Here is a 14526-nt window from a genome sequence, read left to right on the forward strand (position 1 = left end):
AAGATGTTACGAATCTGCCTGGAAGAGGATGTTTGTCTATATCGTCCTAATGCATGTCGAGGAGGAGAGTTTGAGTGGACCACAGGATCACAGATGGAGAATTGCAGAGATTATTCGAATCTTGGGTTCAGAAAGCCAAAAAAAAACAACAACAAAAAAAACAGACCACCTACACTGCCACATTATTTTTGGGAGGGTTTCAAGAAAAATTATTCTTGCTCATCCAGAAACAAACTCCAGCATATTCCGTTTTCAGAAACGACTGGAACAAGGAACCTGGTTCTGTGGTCAGATGAAACTATTAAAGCAAACAGGGATAAAAAGTACCCCATGCCTGGTGGATCTTTAATGTTATGGGCCTATATTTTTGCTGGAGGCCCTGGATATCTTACCAACAGATAAAAAATCTAAACCTGACGGCCTCTGCTAGAAATCTTATAATGGGGAGTGGTTGGTTCTTCCATCAGGACAACGATCCAAAACAAACATCAAAATCAACACACAAATGTGTCACTGAGCACAAAATGAAGCTTCTGCCATGACTATCCCAGTTCCCTGACCTGCGGAATCCTATAGGAAATGAGTGGGATGAACTGAAGAAGAAGCACCAACATGCAGCTGGGAATCTGGAGAGATTCAGTATGAAGGAATGGTTTCTGATCTCATCAGGTGTTCTCCAAACTCATCAGGCATTATAGACTCAGAGCTGTTATCTTGGCAAAAGGAGGTTGCAAAATGTATTTAATAAAATGGTGCCAATTATTAAGGCCGCGTTTTGGAGAAAAGTATTTATTTCATGTGATTTACCCCCACTTTCAATTATTTTACATCAATGAAAGGGTAGATTTTTGAGAATTTTCTGGGGGAAAAAGGATTAAAGATGCAGATTTATTTTTACAGCCATCTTTGATCATATTTACAAGGGGTGCCAATAATTCTGACCAAAACTGTATATGCACAGGCACACAAACTGTACTAACATGGTCCATAATGGAGCTTGACTTAGATGTTAATTTGTCTTTGTCCTTTTCACGTTCCTTGACCTTGTGGGTTGATTTGGGAGCAGATTTCTGGCCTTCTTTGTTTTGTTGGTCCGTACCCACGAGTGTGGAAGCGCCATCCAAAATATCCCCAAACACTGCCCATGTAAAATAGAGAGATCAAACAGACAAGTTTGACAGACAAATACTGAGGTCTAAATTTTAATGAAATGTAAGTGTGTAATTTGTTTAGTAATAAGAACATTTTTGTAGCTATATGTGCAGAGACAACTACTGTGTATTTAAGCCATTTCCAGAACAATCTGTCCAACCCACTGGCTGAGGCATTTAGAAATGTAAACATAGATGTAACTTCTGCTAGATGGCAGTATTGCTCTATTTAAAAACTGAAATCTAAATCTCTTTCACATTCTACAGTTATTCTAAATGTAAGGGTACATCCTAGTGGACAGTTTACTTAGGGCACCTACAGTATCCATAAGGAGATCATCACAGAACCCTAATTTAATCTGAAGTCATACTCTGAGAGCACAGTGTTACCAACACTATGCATATTAATAATGTATATTAAGGTATTAATATGTTTCATTTTAATTACAAAACTACATATTAATGTATTTATATAAAATGTATTATATACACAAATGCACGCATATTTTTACATCAAGTTCTCTCTCAAAATTATATATTCATATTGAAAGCAAGCATGGAGTTCATTCCAGCCGGAAACCTAAAGGCCAGTAACACTGTATATATTCCATATGAGGCTGAGTTCAGTGCACTGGGCCTGGTTCCCATGTGCATTTATTGATTTGTGTGCATGGTAACTGTTCAGGGTGGCTCCTGCTCCACTGAGAGCCACTCAACTGGGTTAATTCAATTCTCTTTCCTCCAGAAATACTTCCCAGGGCACCAGAGGGCAAGAGCCAACTTCATTTGACTTCCCATTGACCCATTTACACAAGCTTATCTGAAAATTAAACGAGTGGCACGTGCGGAGTGTGACGCACACGCTCGTCAAAGTACAGTGCACATGCTGATCTACACACACTCACATCACTGATAAAAGCCCAACAAGAGACATTTAACCACCTAGATACATCTAAATTATGGATGCACGTAAAAAAAAAGGAAGAAAAAACCCCCAAAACAAAACAAGGAATACATTTAATATCAAGGGATCAGGAGGACAAAAGAATCTTAATGTTATTATTGGAGCCAGGCAATCATGCAAACGAGTTCATTTCCACTACCTCTTCACAAAACATGCACATCCAATAGACTAGCACACTTTTCCACTCCCTCCATCTCAATCCTTCTGATTTCCATTTCTATGAGCTTCCTGTTTATTATTTTTTCCTCAGTAAAATCGAGGTTTTTTGCAGCCCATCCATGTGCTGACCAACAGCACATGACCTTATGTCATCCATCCAAGGGCAAAGCAAATCACATTTCCCTATTTGCCACAAGCAGATGTATTCAGTAGGCTTCCATTATATGTTTGACGGCCAGCTCTCATTTAATCAAAGCAGCACAGGTGGGACAAGAGTCAGCCTATTCAGTGCGCTTCAGACTGAATGAGAAAACAGGAACAGATTTAAATCACATAAAGCCAGATGAGTCCAGGACATGGTTTAAAAAAATAAATAAAAAACACCTACAAAAAAACAACAACAACAACAAAAAAACAACCAAGAAGTGAAAACCATTTCCATTACATAATAAAAAAAAAGAGTTTGCAAAAGTTTATGTAATTTTATTGTATCTTTCATTCGATTTCTCAAGCCTGGCTTCTACTATTAAAAAACAAACATTAATAAATCGATGACAGTAGCTTGAAGATTTTAGAATCTTGTTTAGCTGATACAAACAACATGTTGAGCAAATCGATGACATGAACCTCACAAACGTCAGCGAGCAGTTGTTTTCTGAAATGATTGGATCCAGTCTGAATTATCAGGGCTGGATCAATCAGAAATGGCACATTTTAGCAAATTTACACAGTATCCTGTGTTGGTGTGCTTTGGCAAATGGAGATCAGAGGGTTGAATCTTTCTGATAATTTATATACAGCATACACAGTAAAAGCAAACATTTTTCAGACACCAGATTTTACTGGTGGGTGCAGGACACTACAGTTCATTCATATCAACATTAAGTGTTGTAGTCAAGGCCACTTAATCTGAGACCAAGTCCAATGTGTGTTAAGGCCAAGACCAAGACTAAGGCAGGGCGAGTCAAGACCAAGACCAGCACACATTAAAGTCATAAAGATCCACATTCCCGTCTAAGAAATTACTTATTTTTAATCAACAAATATAAGGAAAAGACACTATATATATATATATATATATATATATATATATATATATATATATATATATATATATATATATATATATATATATATATATATATATATATATATATATATAGCTGTTACCAATCAAATTATTAACAAAATGTATCTTTGAGCTGCAGTGTTGGTACAGAAGATGCATCTATACTGGTAAATTGCAAATGCATATAAATAATGCTGAGAAAAAAAAAATGAAATGTTTGTATAAAAGCAATATGTTTGCTGTCATGTTCAAATTTGTGAAAACCACATTTTTGCAGCAATATCTTGAATTTTGTGCACATTTGTTTTAATTTTGGTGAGTTTTTTGGACACAATCCCTCATTAATTTCTAAGCCAGCACAAAAAATAAATTAAATTAGAAATGTTATTGATTGTTATTGTTAAGTTATTGATCTGAAACAGTAAGTTTTGCATCCAATCACAGTAATGATAAATGAATCAGATAATGCACCAGCAATTTAGTGATATCCTTGTAGTTGTGGTCTTGAAATAAAATCTGAGTTATCTAAGTCTGAGACCAAGTGTCACGGTCTTACCGTGTTTTGCTTTTGATTGTTGTTCGTCACTGTCCGTCTGTGATGTGAGATTGTGAACACCTGGGCTGTGGGTATTTAAGTGCTCCTTCACGCACTAGAGGGTTGGGGGTTGTTCTTGATTGTGTTTCTTTCTTGCAGTTTGCAGGAATGGGCTCGTGGCAGGTGCCCTTGGAGTTGAAAACCGCTATCCTGAAATCCTCATTGTTCCTGTCTTCCTCGGGTTTTGATTGGATCGATCGGCGTTTAGATGTTTTTTCTATTTAATGTTATTATGGTTTCCCTAGAACTATGTAATAAATTTATATCTTTGTAATCGTTTCTACGTTCTGATCCTTTTTGTTACAGTCGTGAGCTGAACTGTAACACCAAGACAAGACCAAAACCTTCAAAAATGGTCTTAAGACCGGTCTCAATACCAAGACCAGTCTCGAGTACTACAACACTAAAGTGAGGATAGCAAAACTGTGAAATATTATACCCAGAAGTTCTTCATCCAGTGGGCTACCAGTAAATGTATATAAATTTTACACTTTGACCTGAACATGGTTTGCTTAAGTGTTTTTTTCTTTAATTGCTGATGCAACATTTTACACCACAGATTGAACACAATGAAGCATTGCTTGGTAAGTGGTTGACCTAAATTGATATTATCTAATTGTGTACATAATCTAATTGTAAGAGCTGAGAGCTGATTGTAATTCATTACTTACCTTTCTATCAAAATTATCTGACATTATCAAGATTAATTTGTTCTGACACAGTTTAACTCTTGAGTCCTTGTCATATTTTATTACCATTTTCTAAACTAGAGAATAAACTGTGATAATGTGTCTGAATACATTTTGGTTTGACTATACAGTATATTATATATATATATATATATATATATATATATATATATATATATATATATATATATAAAATTTTATTTTATCAGTGAAGCACAGTATATCTGTCCAATCTACTGCATTATTCAGTGGGTTGCAGTTACAATTCTAAAGGCCGGGACACACTAAGCCGACATCAAAGAACTAGCAGGGAGAAAAAGTCAGTGCCGAAAAAGCTGTGCTTGAACACACCACAAAGACTCCATGCGACTAGCATGTGCATTCTGCGTGTAAATAAATAACTGTCTATATCAGAAGGTATCAATAGTCTATATTAGTCATTCAAAAAGTAAAACTGAAACTAGGACAGCAGATATACAAACTGTTAACAAAGCAGAGCTTGCTTACCATTTTGAATATTAATCTTGCTGTTCTCTCTCTTCATTCCAGGCGGCTTATGTTGTTATGAAAATATTAGCATATTGGAATGCTCAGGAGGGATGACATAAAATTATAACAGCCTTCAGTCTGTGCCGTCTTTACTTCTTTGCTAGCTTTCATCACTTCCGCTTATATTTTCGTAAAAAACAGGCAATCAGAGTGATCTCTCTCACCGATGGCCTAAACGTCGATTCGGAAGTTTGCTGCAGACGTGTGTAATACACAGCAAAAACTAGCCCGACAGATGCACCTGACATGTGTAGTGACCTGGCTTGGTGTGTCACGGCCCTAACAGTCTGGAAAAGACGCCTGTTTGGTAGGGATCTTAGTATCGATTGGCCATACCTCTCATTTCCCTGCGTTCTATGTCTCTGATTTTCTGGATGAAGGAGGAGAGAGATTCATCTAAAGGCCAGCTCTCCTGTAACACCTCCGCCAGTATATAATACTTATGGAACTGTAAGACACACACATGGACAAGCATAAAAAAGTAATAAAGATGTCAGTGCATAAAGATAAAGAACATGTAAAATATAAAATAAATCAGCCATCCACATGCAAACTGATTTCAATATATAAACAATCTGAAGGAACAAAATTCACTTTTTCTTAGAACTTTGCAAATAGAAGTTCAGATGCTACCACAGACACACACACACACACACACACACACACACACACACACACACACACACACACACACACACACACACACACACACACACACACACAAATGACAGCAGAAGCTGTCTGTGGTGACAGGTACCAGTGTGTCTGTAGGGTGCTGGTCACTCCCTTCCTTTCCTCCGCCCCCTCCTGTCACTCTCCCTTCTGCTGTAAGGGTGCCCTGATCATGCCTCGCCCCCGCCTGGGCCACAGAACTGCCTGCAACCAATACAGACACACACACACACACACACACACAACTGAACACCCTATAAATACACTCTAGAGCTGGCAGAGTCAGGCTGTAGCTAAGTAACTGAGACAGTGACTTTATAAAGTGAATATGTGTTAAGACAAAATGTGGAGTGGGTGGACAAGAAGTCTTGGACTAAAGGAAAAGAAAAGAGTATAAACCATACATTAGTTTGTGTGAGTCTATGGGAATATCACAGTCTGTGTGTGACGGATTGCATATGTGATTTATTTGTGTCAAAATATGCAAATGCATCTTGAGTAAATACTTTTCTCAATTGAATCTATTAATTATCATTCATTTTAATATAGTTGGTTGTTACTTGTTTTTTATAATTAAATTACTATTTATATGTATTTCTTTATCATTTCTAATCTAAAAAAATTCTATACAATGCAATGACATTCATACATTTTAATATGTTTATTAAGTTTTTCAATTATTTTTGGGACCACTCTTTATACAGGTTCAGGGTCAGTACCCTTTTTAAAAAAAATCAATCAATATTTTTATTCAGCAAGGAGGATGCATTACATTGATCAAAAGTGGCAGTAAAGACATCTAGGGCCAGATTTACTAAACAGGGCAAATTAGCGTGAGAGCGCAATTCCGTAAAAGCACCGATGGGAGTGGACAGTTCTATGTGTGATCTATTGATGACATGCAAATTAGAGAAGACAGACACAGCCGGATCATTTCCATAATAGCAAACGCAATCTACCAGTTAGTGTCTGGTTTAAGACGTGCTATTTTTTTGGGCGTTTAATAATGCCGCAAACACTAGTAAATTGACGACCCCAAACCTTTGTAAATCACCTCGCATGATTCATTTAAAAACTGTCCTCGCATAAATGATGTGCCTGAAAGGGAAACTCTTACAAATGCATATGAAATAAGGTCAGCCGCAAAAATAACAGTCCACGCCATTTCATCACTAATTTATCACTGCATGTCATTAGTAAATCCTGACAATAGTTTGTTTTTGTTTTTAACACCAAATGAGGGATTGCGTTGACGCAAACTGTTGGTAACTCTGGCCATTAAAATGTTACAAAAGACATTTAAGGTATGTTCAAAAATGCTATTCGTTTGAACTTTCTATTAATTTGCATTTCCAAAAAATGTACAGACCCCATAGTGTATAAATATAGTTTGTGTGTGTGTGTGTGTGTGTGTGTTTGTGTACACAAACCATTGCTGGCTAAGAAGCAGTAGACTGGAATGGTGACATGCCCTTTGCCCTGACTGCTGGCAACCTCTTTCTCATGGTCTAGGATACTGAGTTTAATGTAGACGTCTGATTTTGAGGTCTGAAACTGCACAGTAGCACTGTGATCACTGGAGACTTTTATCACATGTCTGGTAGGAAAAACACACACTTTAGGTCATTCTTGATGCAACATTACTGACTGTCTCTCAAAATCTTGCAATGAATATCTCTATTGCATTGCAGCGCAAAGCTAAAACCTAAATGGTAATTTGGAGCTCTGCAGTGCTTACAAAATAACGTGAACATAAAATATGCATACAAGCATTTACTTAGTATGCTTGATGCACATGCTAACCTGCAGATGATGTTCTTTTGATTAGGAATGTAGTAACCTTTCAACTCTTTCACTGAAAAGATATTGCTTGGGGTTTCTCTTGCTAGCTGTGGTAGGGGTTCTCGGGAGCCAATCAGGCGCATTCGCCATTGTCCTCCAATCAAAGGCGTGTCTCCAGTATGTGCCTCAGCTACAAAGGTATAACCACCCTACAGAGTGTGAAACAGAAGACATACAATATATATTACAAAAAATTATGTATGTATGTAAAAAAAAAACAAGGAGAGGGGTTGTCCTACTGACAAAGACAAACCTTGTTTGGCGTGTATATGTATGGCTCCACTCTGTCAAAGACTCTGGGTATCTCCTCTAAGGTATCATTATTGATGACATGTACAATACATACAGGAAGAGGGGAGAAGATCTTAGGAACAAGCAGCATGTTCTTAGGAACATGAAATACCTCCCTGGAAAAATAAAAAAAGTTTAAATCAAACAAATACACAAGAAAAAAATTGTGCTCAATGTATGCATTTCTTTATAAAAGTGTTTTTTTTGTGTGTGTAAATTATCATTTTGCTTTAAATGAAAATGAGTGTTCCCAACCTGAAGATCAGAATCCAGGAGTTTGCTGCTTCTGGTATGGGCACTGAATAGTCAGTGAACGTTATTTTGTTGTACTCGTCCTCTCTACAGGGGTACATCTCGGCTATTCCTTCACCATTAGCAACCATGTGTCTACCAGAAATGCACACTTAGTAATGGATAAAGATTCAAGCAGACAAAAACCGACCTATGACACCCAGATTGTCAGTCGTGCTAGGTTAGGCTGCAAGCGTTGGGAGAAGATACCACCCACCCACTGAACCCAGACACATGCCACATTCAACCCCCCAGGCCAGAGGTCACTCTCTACAGACCCTCCCCGCAACTAAAGCCAAGCGCACAGAGAGTAAACAGCAGATGGTACCACCGAGGGACATAATGGAGGAGAAATGATTCTTTAAAATGAGTAATTCACCTCAGTAACAATACGGCATGTTTCTCTACATCTGATTCCACAGGAGCCCACATCTCTTGCAGAGTCTTAGCGACGCTCAAATTTTCCTTGGTGCCTAAGAACAAACAAACAAATACGAGCACACCGTAATAAGCACTCATAAAAATCCACAACGTTCACCTTGGAGCTGTGAAACTGGATTGAATAACATCGTTAGATTCGGCCCAGTTTTAGATTAAAAGATGATGCAGAAAAGCCTATGTGACAGATAAATGAACCCAACAAATCTCAGTCCCTCTGCTTCTATAATGCAAATCATTTTACCAGTGAGGTTTGGCTTTGTACATTGAAATATTCCTCCCTCCTCTTTCCAGGACACATTAAATTATAGTTGTTATATCTGCCCATCTCTAGAGCTAGAAGGAAAAAATGAAATTAATTTCATACTGGCAGGTAGGAGACAAACCATTCTGAGGCTCATTTGCGAATGAAAGTCATAACGACACAAACTCTTTTAGAATGATACTGAGACTGACATTCATTCAAAAATGTGGAACCAATCCAATTTTACATTTAATAACTAAATATAACACTGCTAAAATGTGTGTTCCATCTTCAGTGTCTGTTATTTTAGTATTGTTAACAGCATATTTTATTATATACTTTATTTTAATTTATTTGTATTTCAGTTTTAGTAAGTGTAGAACCATTTTATTTTAGGTTTATATTGATTGATTTTATTTGCCAAGACAACATAATTTCTTATTTTCATTTGATTTTATTTTTGTTTAAAGGGACATGCCAACTTTTTGGGACTTTAGCTTATTCACCGTATCCCACATAAGTTGGGACACTATTCCTACTACTCAATAAGTGAAAAAATAATGCTAATATTTTCCTATTTACATGTTGTGATGTGTGTAGTTACATCATGTACTAATACTGGCAGAAAATTAAAAGTTATGATTTTCTAGACCGATATGGCTAGGAACTACACTCTCATTCCTGCATAGTAATCAGGGAACTTTGCTACCATATTATAGGTGCAGCGACACAATGATATTACGCAGTGCTTGAAAATAGTCCCCAGCATGGTCTCTGCGCAAGCAGGTCGTCACGTTAGTTATGTTGACAGATGTTAGCCTATTTTCAGGCACTGTGTACTATCATTGCGGCAGAAAAGTTCCTAGATTATTACGCAGGAATAACAGTGAAGTTCCTAGCCATATCGGTCTAGAAAATCTCAACTTTTCATTTTACGTCGGCCTTAGTACACAATATAACTGTACATATCACAACATGTAAATATGAAAATGTTGGCGTTATTTTGTCACTTATTGAGCAGTAGGCTAGATGGAGCCGTTTAACTCCAGTCTTTGTGCTAAGCTATGCTAGCGGTGAGTGCGTCAGACAAAGTTATGGCACACACGGAGATAAGAATGGTGTGAATATACTTATCTAACTCTTGGGATACTGTGAATGAGCTAAAGTCCAAAGTCTGTGTGTTCATTTAAGTTTTTCCATCTTATATTATGTTTGATTATATTTCAGCTCTAAATAATTAAATAACTAAATATTGAGAATGAAAGATAAGAACTGAATCATTTTTTCCCACACTACCAGCTCATAATAAAAAATGTGAATTATCACAAATTCATGGTTTAGTGGCTAGTCTATTGAATAGGGTCCTGTGTATTTGTGTGTGACTGCTGAATCCACACTGTATTATATTTTCATATAATAAATGGGATTTTTTTTAAGTAACAAAAGCTTGATGAGCAATAGCAGGATCTTCGGAGACTGATTGCCTGTCTTGACTCAAAGTTGGCTGAGCTTCCCAGAAGCTATTGCTTCTTGAAATATAATTTACATTATCTTGCTCAGTCGGATTCTCCTACATTCTTTATCCTTGTTATCCTTCCTCTCACTTTCCCTTTACCGTTTCTGATACTGCTGCATATTTCTTTCTTTCTTTCTCACTTTCTGTCGGCCACTCTCCCTGTCACTCACGCTGTCAAGCTGGGGATGGAGTGATGCTTGGAGGTAAGGAGCCAGATGGAGAGAGAGATGGAGAGGTGTGCTATTCTCTCTGCTGTCATACTCGTTTACAATGACTGGCAGCTTCATTGATAAGTACGAGCTCCAGGGCCTTGCAGCTCTCTCTCACACACTCTCTTTCTCTCTCACACACTCTCTCTCACTCTCTCTCTCTCAAACGTAAAAACCCACAGAACAGATGTCCAACATAACTGACCACAAGAGAATGGGTACGAATCAGATGGCAAGACAATTAGCATAAATTCTTGAATGCACTCTTCTTTACTTTTTATACCAGGTATCATTAAATCCATTTCAGGTGATGCTGGACTTTTACCTGGTCTTGCCGCAGTGAGGATTTCTCTGACAATGTATCCCTTCCAACCTGCCTGCAGGACTGTGGCTGCCTGCATTTCCTTGTCTGTTGCCTGCCTGCCATTCCAGTACTCTGGAGTGTCATCTATTACAGGGAAAAGAAACGTGTCCATAAAGTCATGCTATGATAGGCGTAATATGATCAAACTCAAAGAGAGACTCAGTTAGCCCCATGTCAAAGACAACTCACCTGTTCGTGCATCCATGGCTTTATCATTGCTGCCATGATGTGGCGATGGGTCTCCCGTCAGAGTCTGTACAGCAAACAGCTCCTCAGAGGTCAGTTTCCGCCCAAGAGCAGAGAAAAACATATGATACACAGCCTTGTTGAACACCTGTACAATATACATACAAAATATATAAAAGCAATATACAATCTACTAGTCATTTATCAAATTTGCCACTTTTGCAAACAAACACTGTTTACCAATTTAAACAAAAAAAAAAAAAACTTGAAACTGTTTGAAAAAATGAATACTAGTTAAAACAATTAAAGATTAGGAATGAAAGATGTGGAGAAACAATGCATTTGAATTAAATTATAAATACAAAAGATTAGCAATGACATTTCACGGCTGCTTGCTGGTACAGTGGTGTGAACATTGCTGATGAGTCATAAAGAGCTCAGTTTCAAATCTGAAAGAGCACATATTTTATTAATTCAAATAATGATTGTATGTCAGTGGATGTATTTCATGGATGTGAAAATACAAAACGAAATACTAAATAGTTTTGATTACACAGTGTTCTGTAAGAGTGTGCGAGTTTCCATATGACCCACCCCTTGTTGCTTTATGTCTACACCATGGGTCTTCTCAAGTTCTTTAGTGGTTAATGGTAGTTCTTCTGGATCTGAAAAGCAGCTGATCACTCGACCCAGAGCTCGCACGACCATTACAGCCTGCTCACAGAACCTCAGACTCTCCTAGACAATGGAGGCAGGAGGCAGATTTTAACTGTTTTTACTGTTACAGGTTATTATATGAAGCCAATGACACTCTGAAGGTTGTATACAGAGTAATTATGATCCTGTTGTCGCTACAATAGGTATAGGACAGCTGCAAAATCAAAATGTATGTGGATGTGTGTTAATGTGGACATGCCTTGTTAAGGTGAGGCATAACAGTCTCCTCATCACCAAACACAAAAGGAGAACTGCTGCAGAGATGTAGGTGGACGGCAAAGGAAGCACTTGTGTGCACATGAAGAACATGGCGCCTAGTGAGAAGAAACAACTGTTTAGAAGGAGACATTTTGCCATTGCTCTGTAGTGTTACATTGTAAAATGTAAGTTGTTCCAAAGTTCATCTAATAAACCACTGGATCTTGTTTGTTGAATATTTTGATTTCCATATGAACTCTTTTTGTAGTCATCCCTTCACACTTTTAGCCAGGAGCACTATTGCTGATGCAATAGGAACCATATGTCGACCATGTGATTATCATATGACTGATATCATATGGCCCGTTCACACTAAGAACACTAACTATATTACCATCCAACATGATATAGTATGTTGAATAAAGTAGTTATTTTCGCACCAAAATGCTCTTGCTTCGCTGCCCTGTGAGACCATCCTCAAAGCCACCGCTTGATTACTCGATAACATGCCCACCGCGTTCATTTTCATAAAAACAGTTCAGGACACGATCATTCAAATATACTCCCGGGTTTCTACTGATACAAAACCATATGCTAAATCGCTGAAGTAACCCTTTAAGGTTGAACCACTCTAGTGACATGGACTATTTTAACATTTTTACTACCTTTCTGGCCTGTCTATGGAGGGGTCAGAGAGCTCTTGGATTTCATCAAAAATATCTTCCTTTGTGTTCGGAAGATGAACAAAGGTTTCACGGGTTGACAATGACATGAGGGTGAGTATTTAATGACAGAATTTTCATTTTTGTGTGAACTAACCCTTTATGAATAAAACATATTTGGTTACTGAGACTGAGCTAGCAAAGACGTTGTCTGCGGCCACTCACAAAGAGTGGATTTGGAAGAACACTCAATTGATTCATTCTTGGAAATAAAATAGATGCACTATAGTATAAGTGATAATGCACAGATTTTATGCAAATTTAGCAGATTGCAGTCACAAAATGTGACACAAATGTGCTGTGCTAATAAATGCTATTATTACAAATTACAACTAAAGTTGCTATTACGCCTTTTTATGCACCTTCATAACAACCCCCCCCCCCCCCCAATAACTGGGCTGGCTCTGCATTAACCTATTAGCCTTACATAATTTGCAGATGAAAATTTGAACAGAACAGTATTAGGTGGGCGATAGAGTAAGACAGAGAATTAAATAAAGAGAGAACAGTATATGAGAAGTACAAAAAGACTTTCAGTAAAAAAAATTCCTGAATGCATGAATGTAAAAAATCTGATGTGCATATATTTGCCCCTCCCCTTCCCTCAGTGTGACCTCTGAATGTAGGCTCTCAGCTTTTAGGCCACTATACTGCTAGAAATAGCAGACTGGGTCATATCTCTCTCTCTTTCTGTATCTTCATAACACATCTTAACTCTCTCCTCTGTTCTCCTCAGTGACAGACCACTACTGAAATAACTTCCAACAAATTTATTTTCATCCACACATATATATATATATATATATATATATATATATATATATATATATATATATATATATATATATATATATATATATATATATATATATTAGGGATGCAACAATACAGTTATTCCACATTTCAATACAATACAGTGAACTCACTGTCATGTTCAAGAAACCAATTTGAAATGATTCAAGCTTTGTGACGTGGTGCATTATCCTGCTGGAAGTATTTTTCATTAAATTAATTATTTCCATTTCTCTCTGTTTTAAATATTACTCTCAGTTTATTTCGGCTCTGTTTGAGTGTGTCTGTGAGTCTACACGCTGATATGAGCAAATATTCAATCATATGCTCTAAAGTTAGGGGTGTTAGCCGCGTTTTAAAGCCTTGCCGGTTAAACATTTTGCATTGAGCGCGTGCACAAAACGTCTGTCAAACACACATGATTACTGGACAGTCTTACTGCACTAATACTGTCAAATACACACAAGGTTAACATATAAATGCAGTTGGTTGTCTATAGTGAAAGTAAAATTTTGTGTGTCTATGAGATGCGAGCAGGTCTTCAATTGACAGCAGCGCAGCCTAGTGAACACGCTGTCCTTAAAGGAACAGTTCACCTCTAAAATGATTTTAATAATAAATAAAAAAACACCTTTAATACAGTAGCTTTTAATCAATGTTGTATATTGAAGGATATAGTTTTAGTCTACATTTATTCATTCAAATTAATTCTTAAATGCTACTGTACATCTCTGAGCTGCCACTGTAAATCTTTATATAGATTTATTTTATATTATACAATACACTGGGAATGTGTACAAGGTTTTTTTAAGTAAAGTTTTAAGTTTAAGTAAGGGTTTTCAAGTCTTTTAAGTGAAATAAAGAAAGA

General features: G+C 37.2%; 1 protein-coding gene across 2 annotated transcripts in view; it reads right to left on the reverse strand.

Annotated features, from left to right (window-relative positions):
* The window catches only part of adgb (androglobin), a 54029-nt gene that overhangs the window by 2759 nt on the left and 36744 nt on the right, over positions 1-14526 (reverse strand). For both annotated transcript variants that reach the window (XM_067418609.1, XM_067418611.1), the window contains exons 19-30: positions 12146-12260; positions 11824-11967; positions 11233-11377; positions 11005-11127; positions 8652-8745; positions 8237-8368; positions 7944-8097; positions 7652-7839; positions 7279-7445; positions 5934-6052; positions 5513-5624; positions 981-1138 (exon numbers count right to left, since the gene is read on the reverse strand). In XM_067418609.1, the coding sequence (XP_067274710.1) occupies positions 981-1138; positions 5513-5624; positions 5934-6052; positions 7279-7445; positions 7652-7839; positions 7944-8097; positions 8237-8368; positions 8652-8745; positions 11005-11127; positions 11233-11377; positions 11824-11967; positions 12146-12260 (1651 nt within the window). The remainder of the gene's footprint in view (positions 1-980; positions 1139-5512; positions 5625-5933; positions 6053-7278; positions 7446-7651; positions 7840-7943; positions 8098-8236; positions 8369-8651; positions 8746-11004; positions 11128-11232; positions 11378-11823; positions 11968-12145; positions 12261-14526) is intronic.

The sequence above is a fragment of the Pseudorasbora parva genome, chromosome 15, assembly GCF_024679245.1.
Source record: "Pseudorasbora parva isolate DD20220531a chromosome 15, ASM2467924v1, whole genome shotgun sequence".
Taxonomy (NCBI): domain Eukaryota; kingdom Metazoa; phylum Chordata; class Actinopteri; order Cypriniformes; family Gobionidae; genus Pseudorasbora; species Pseudorasbora parva.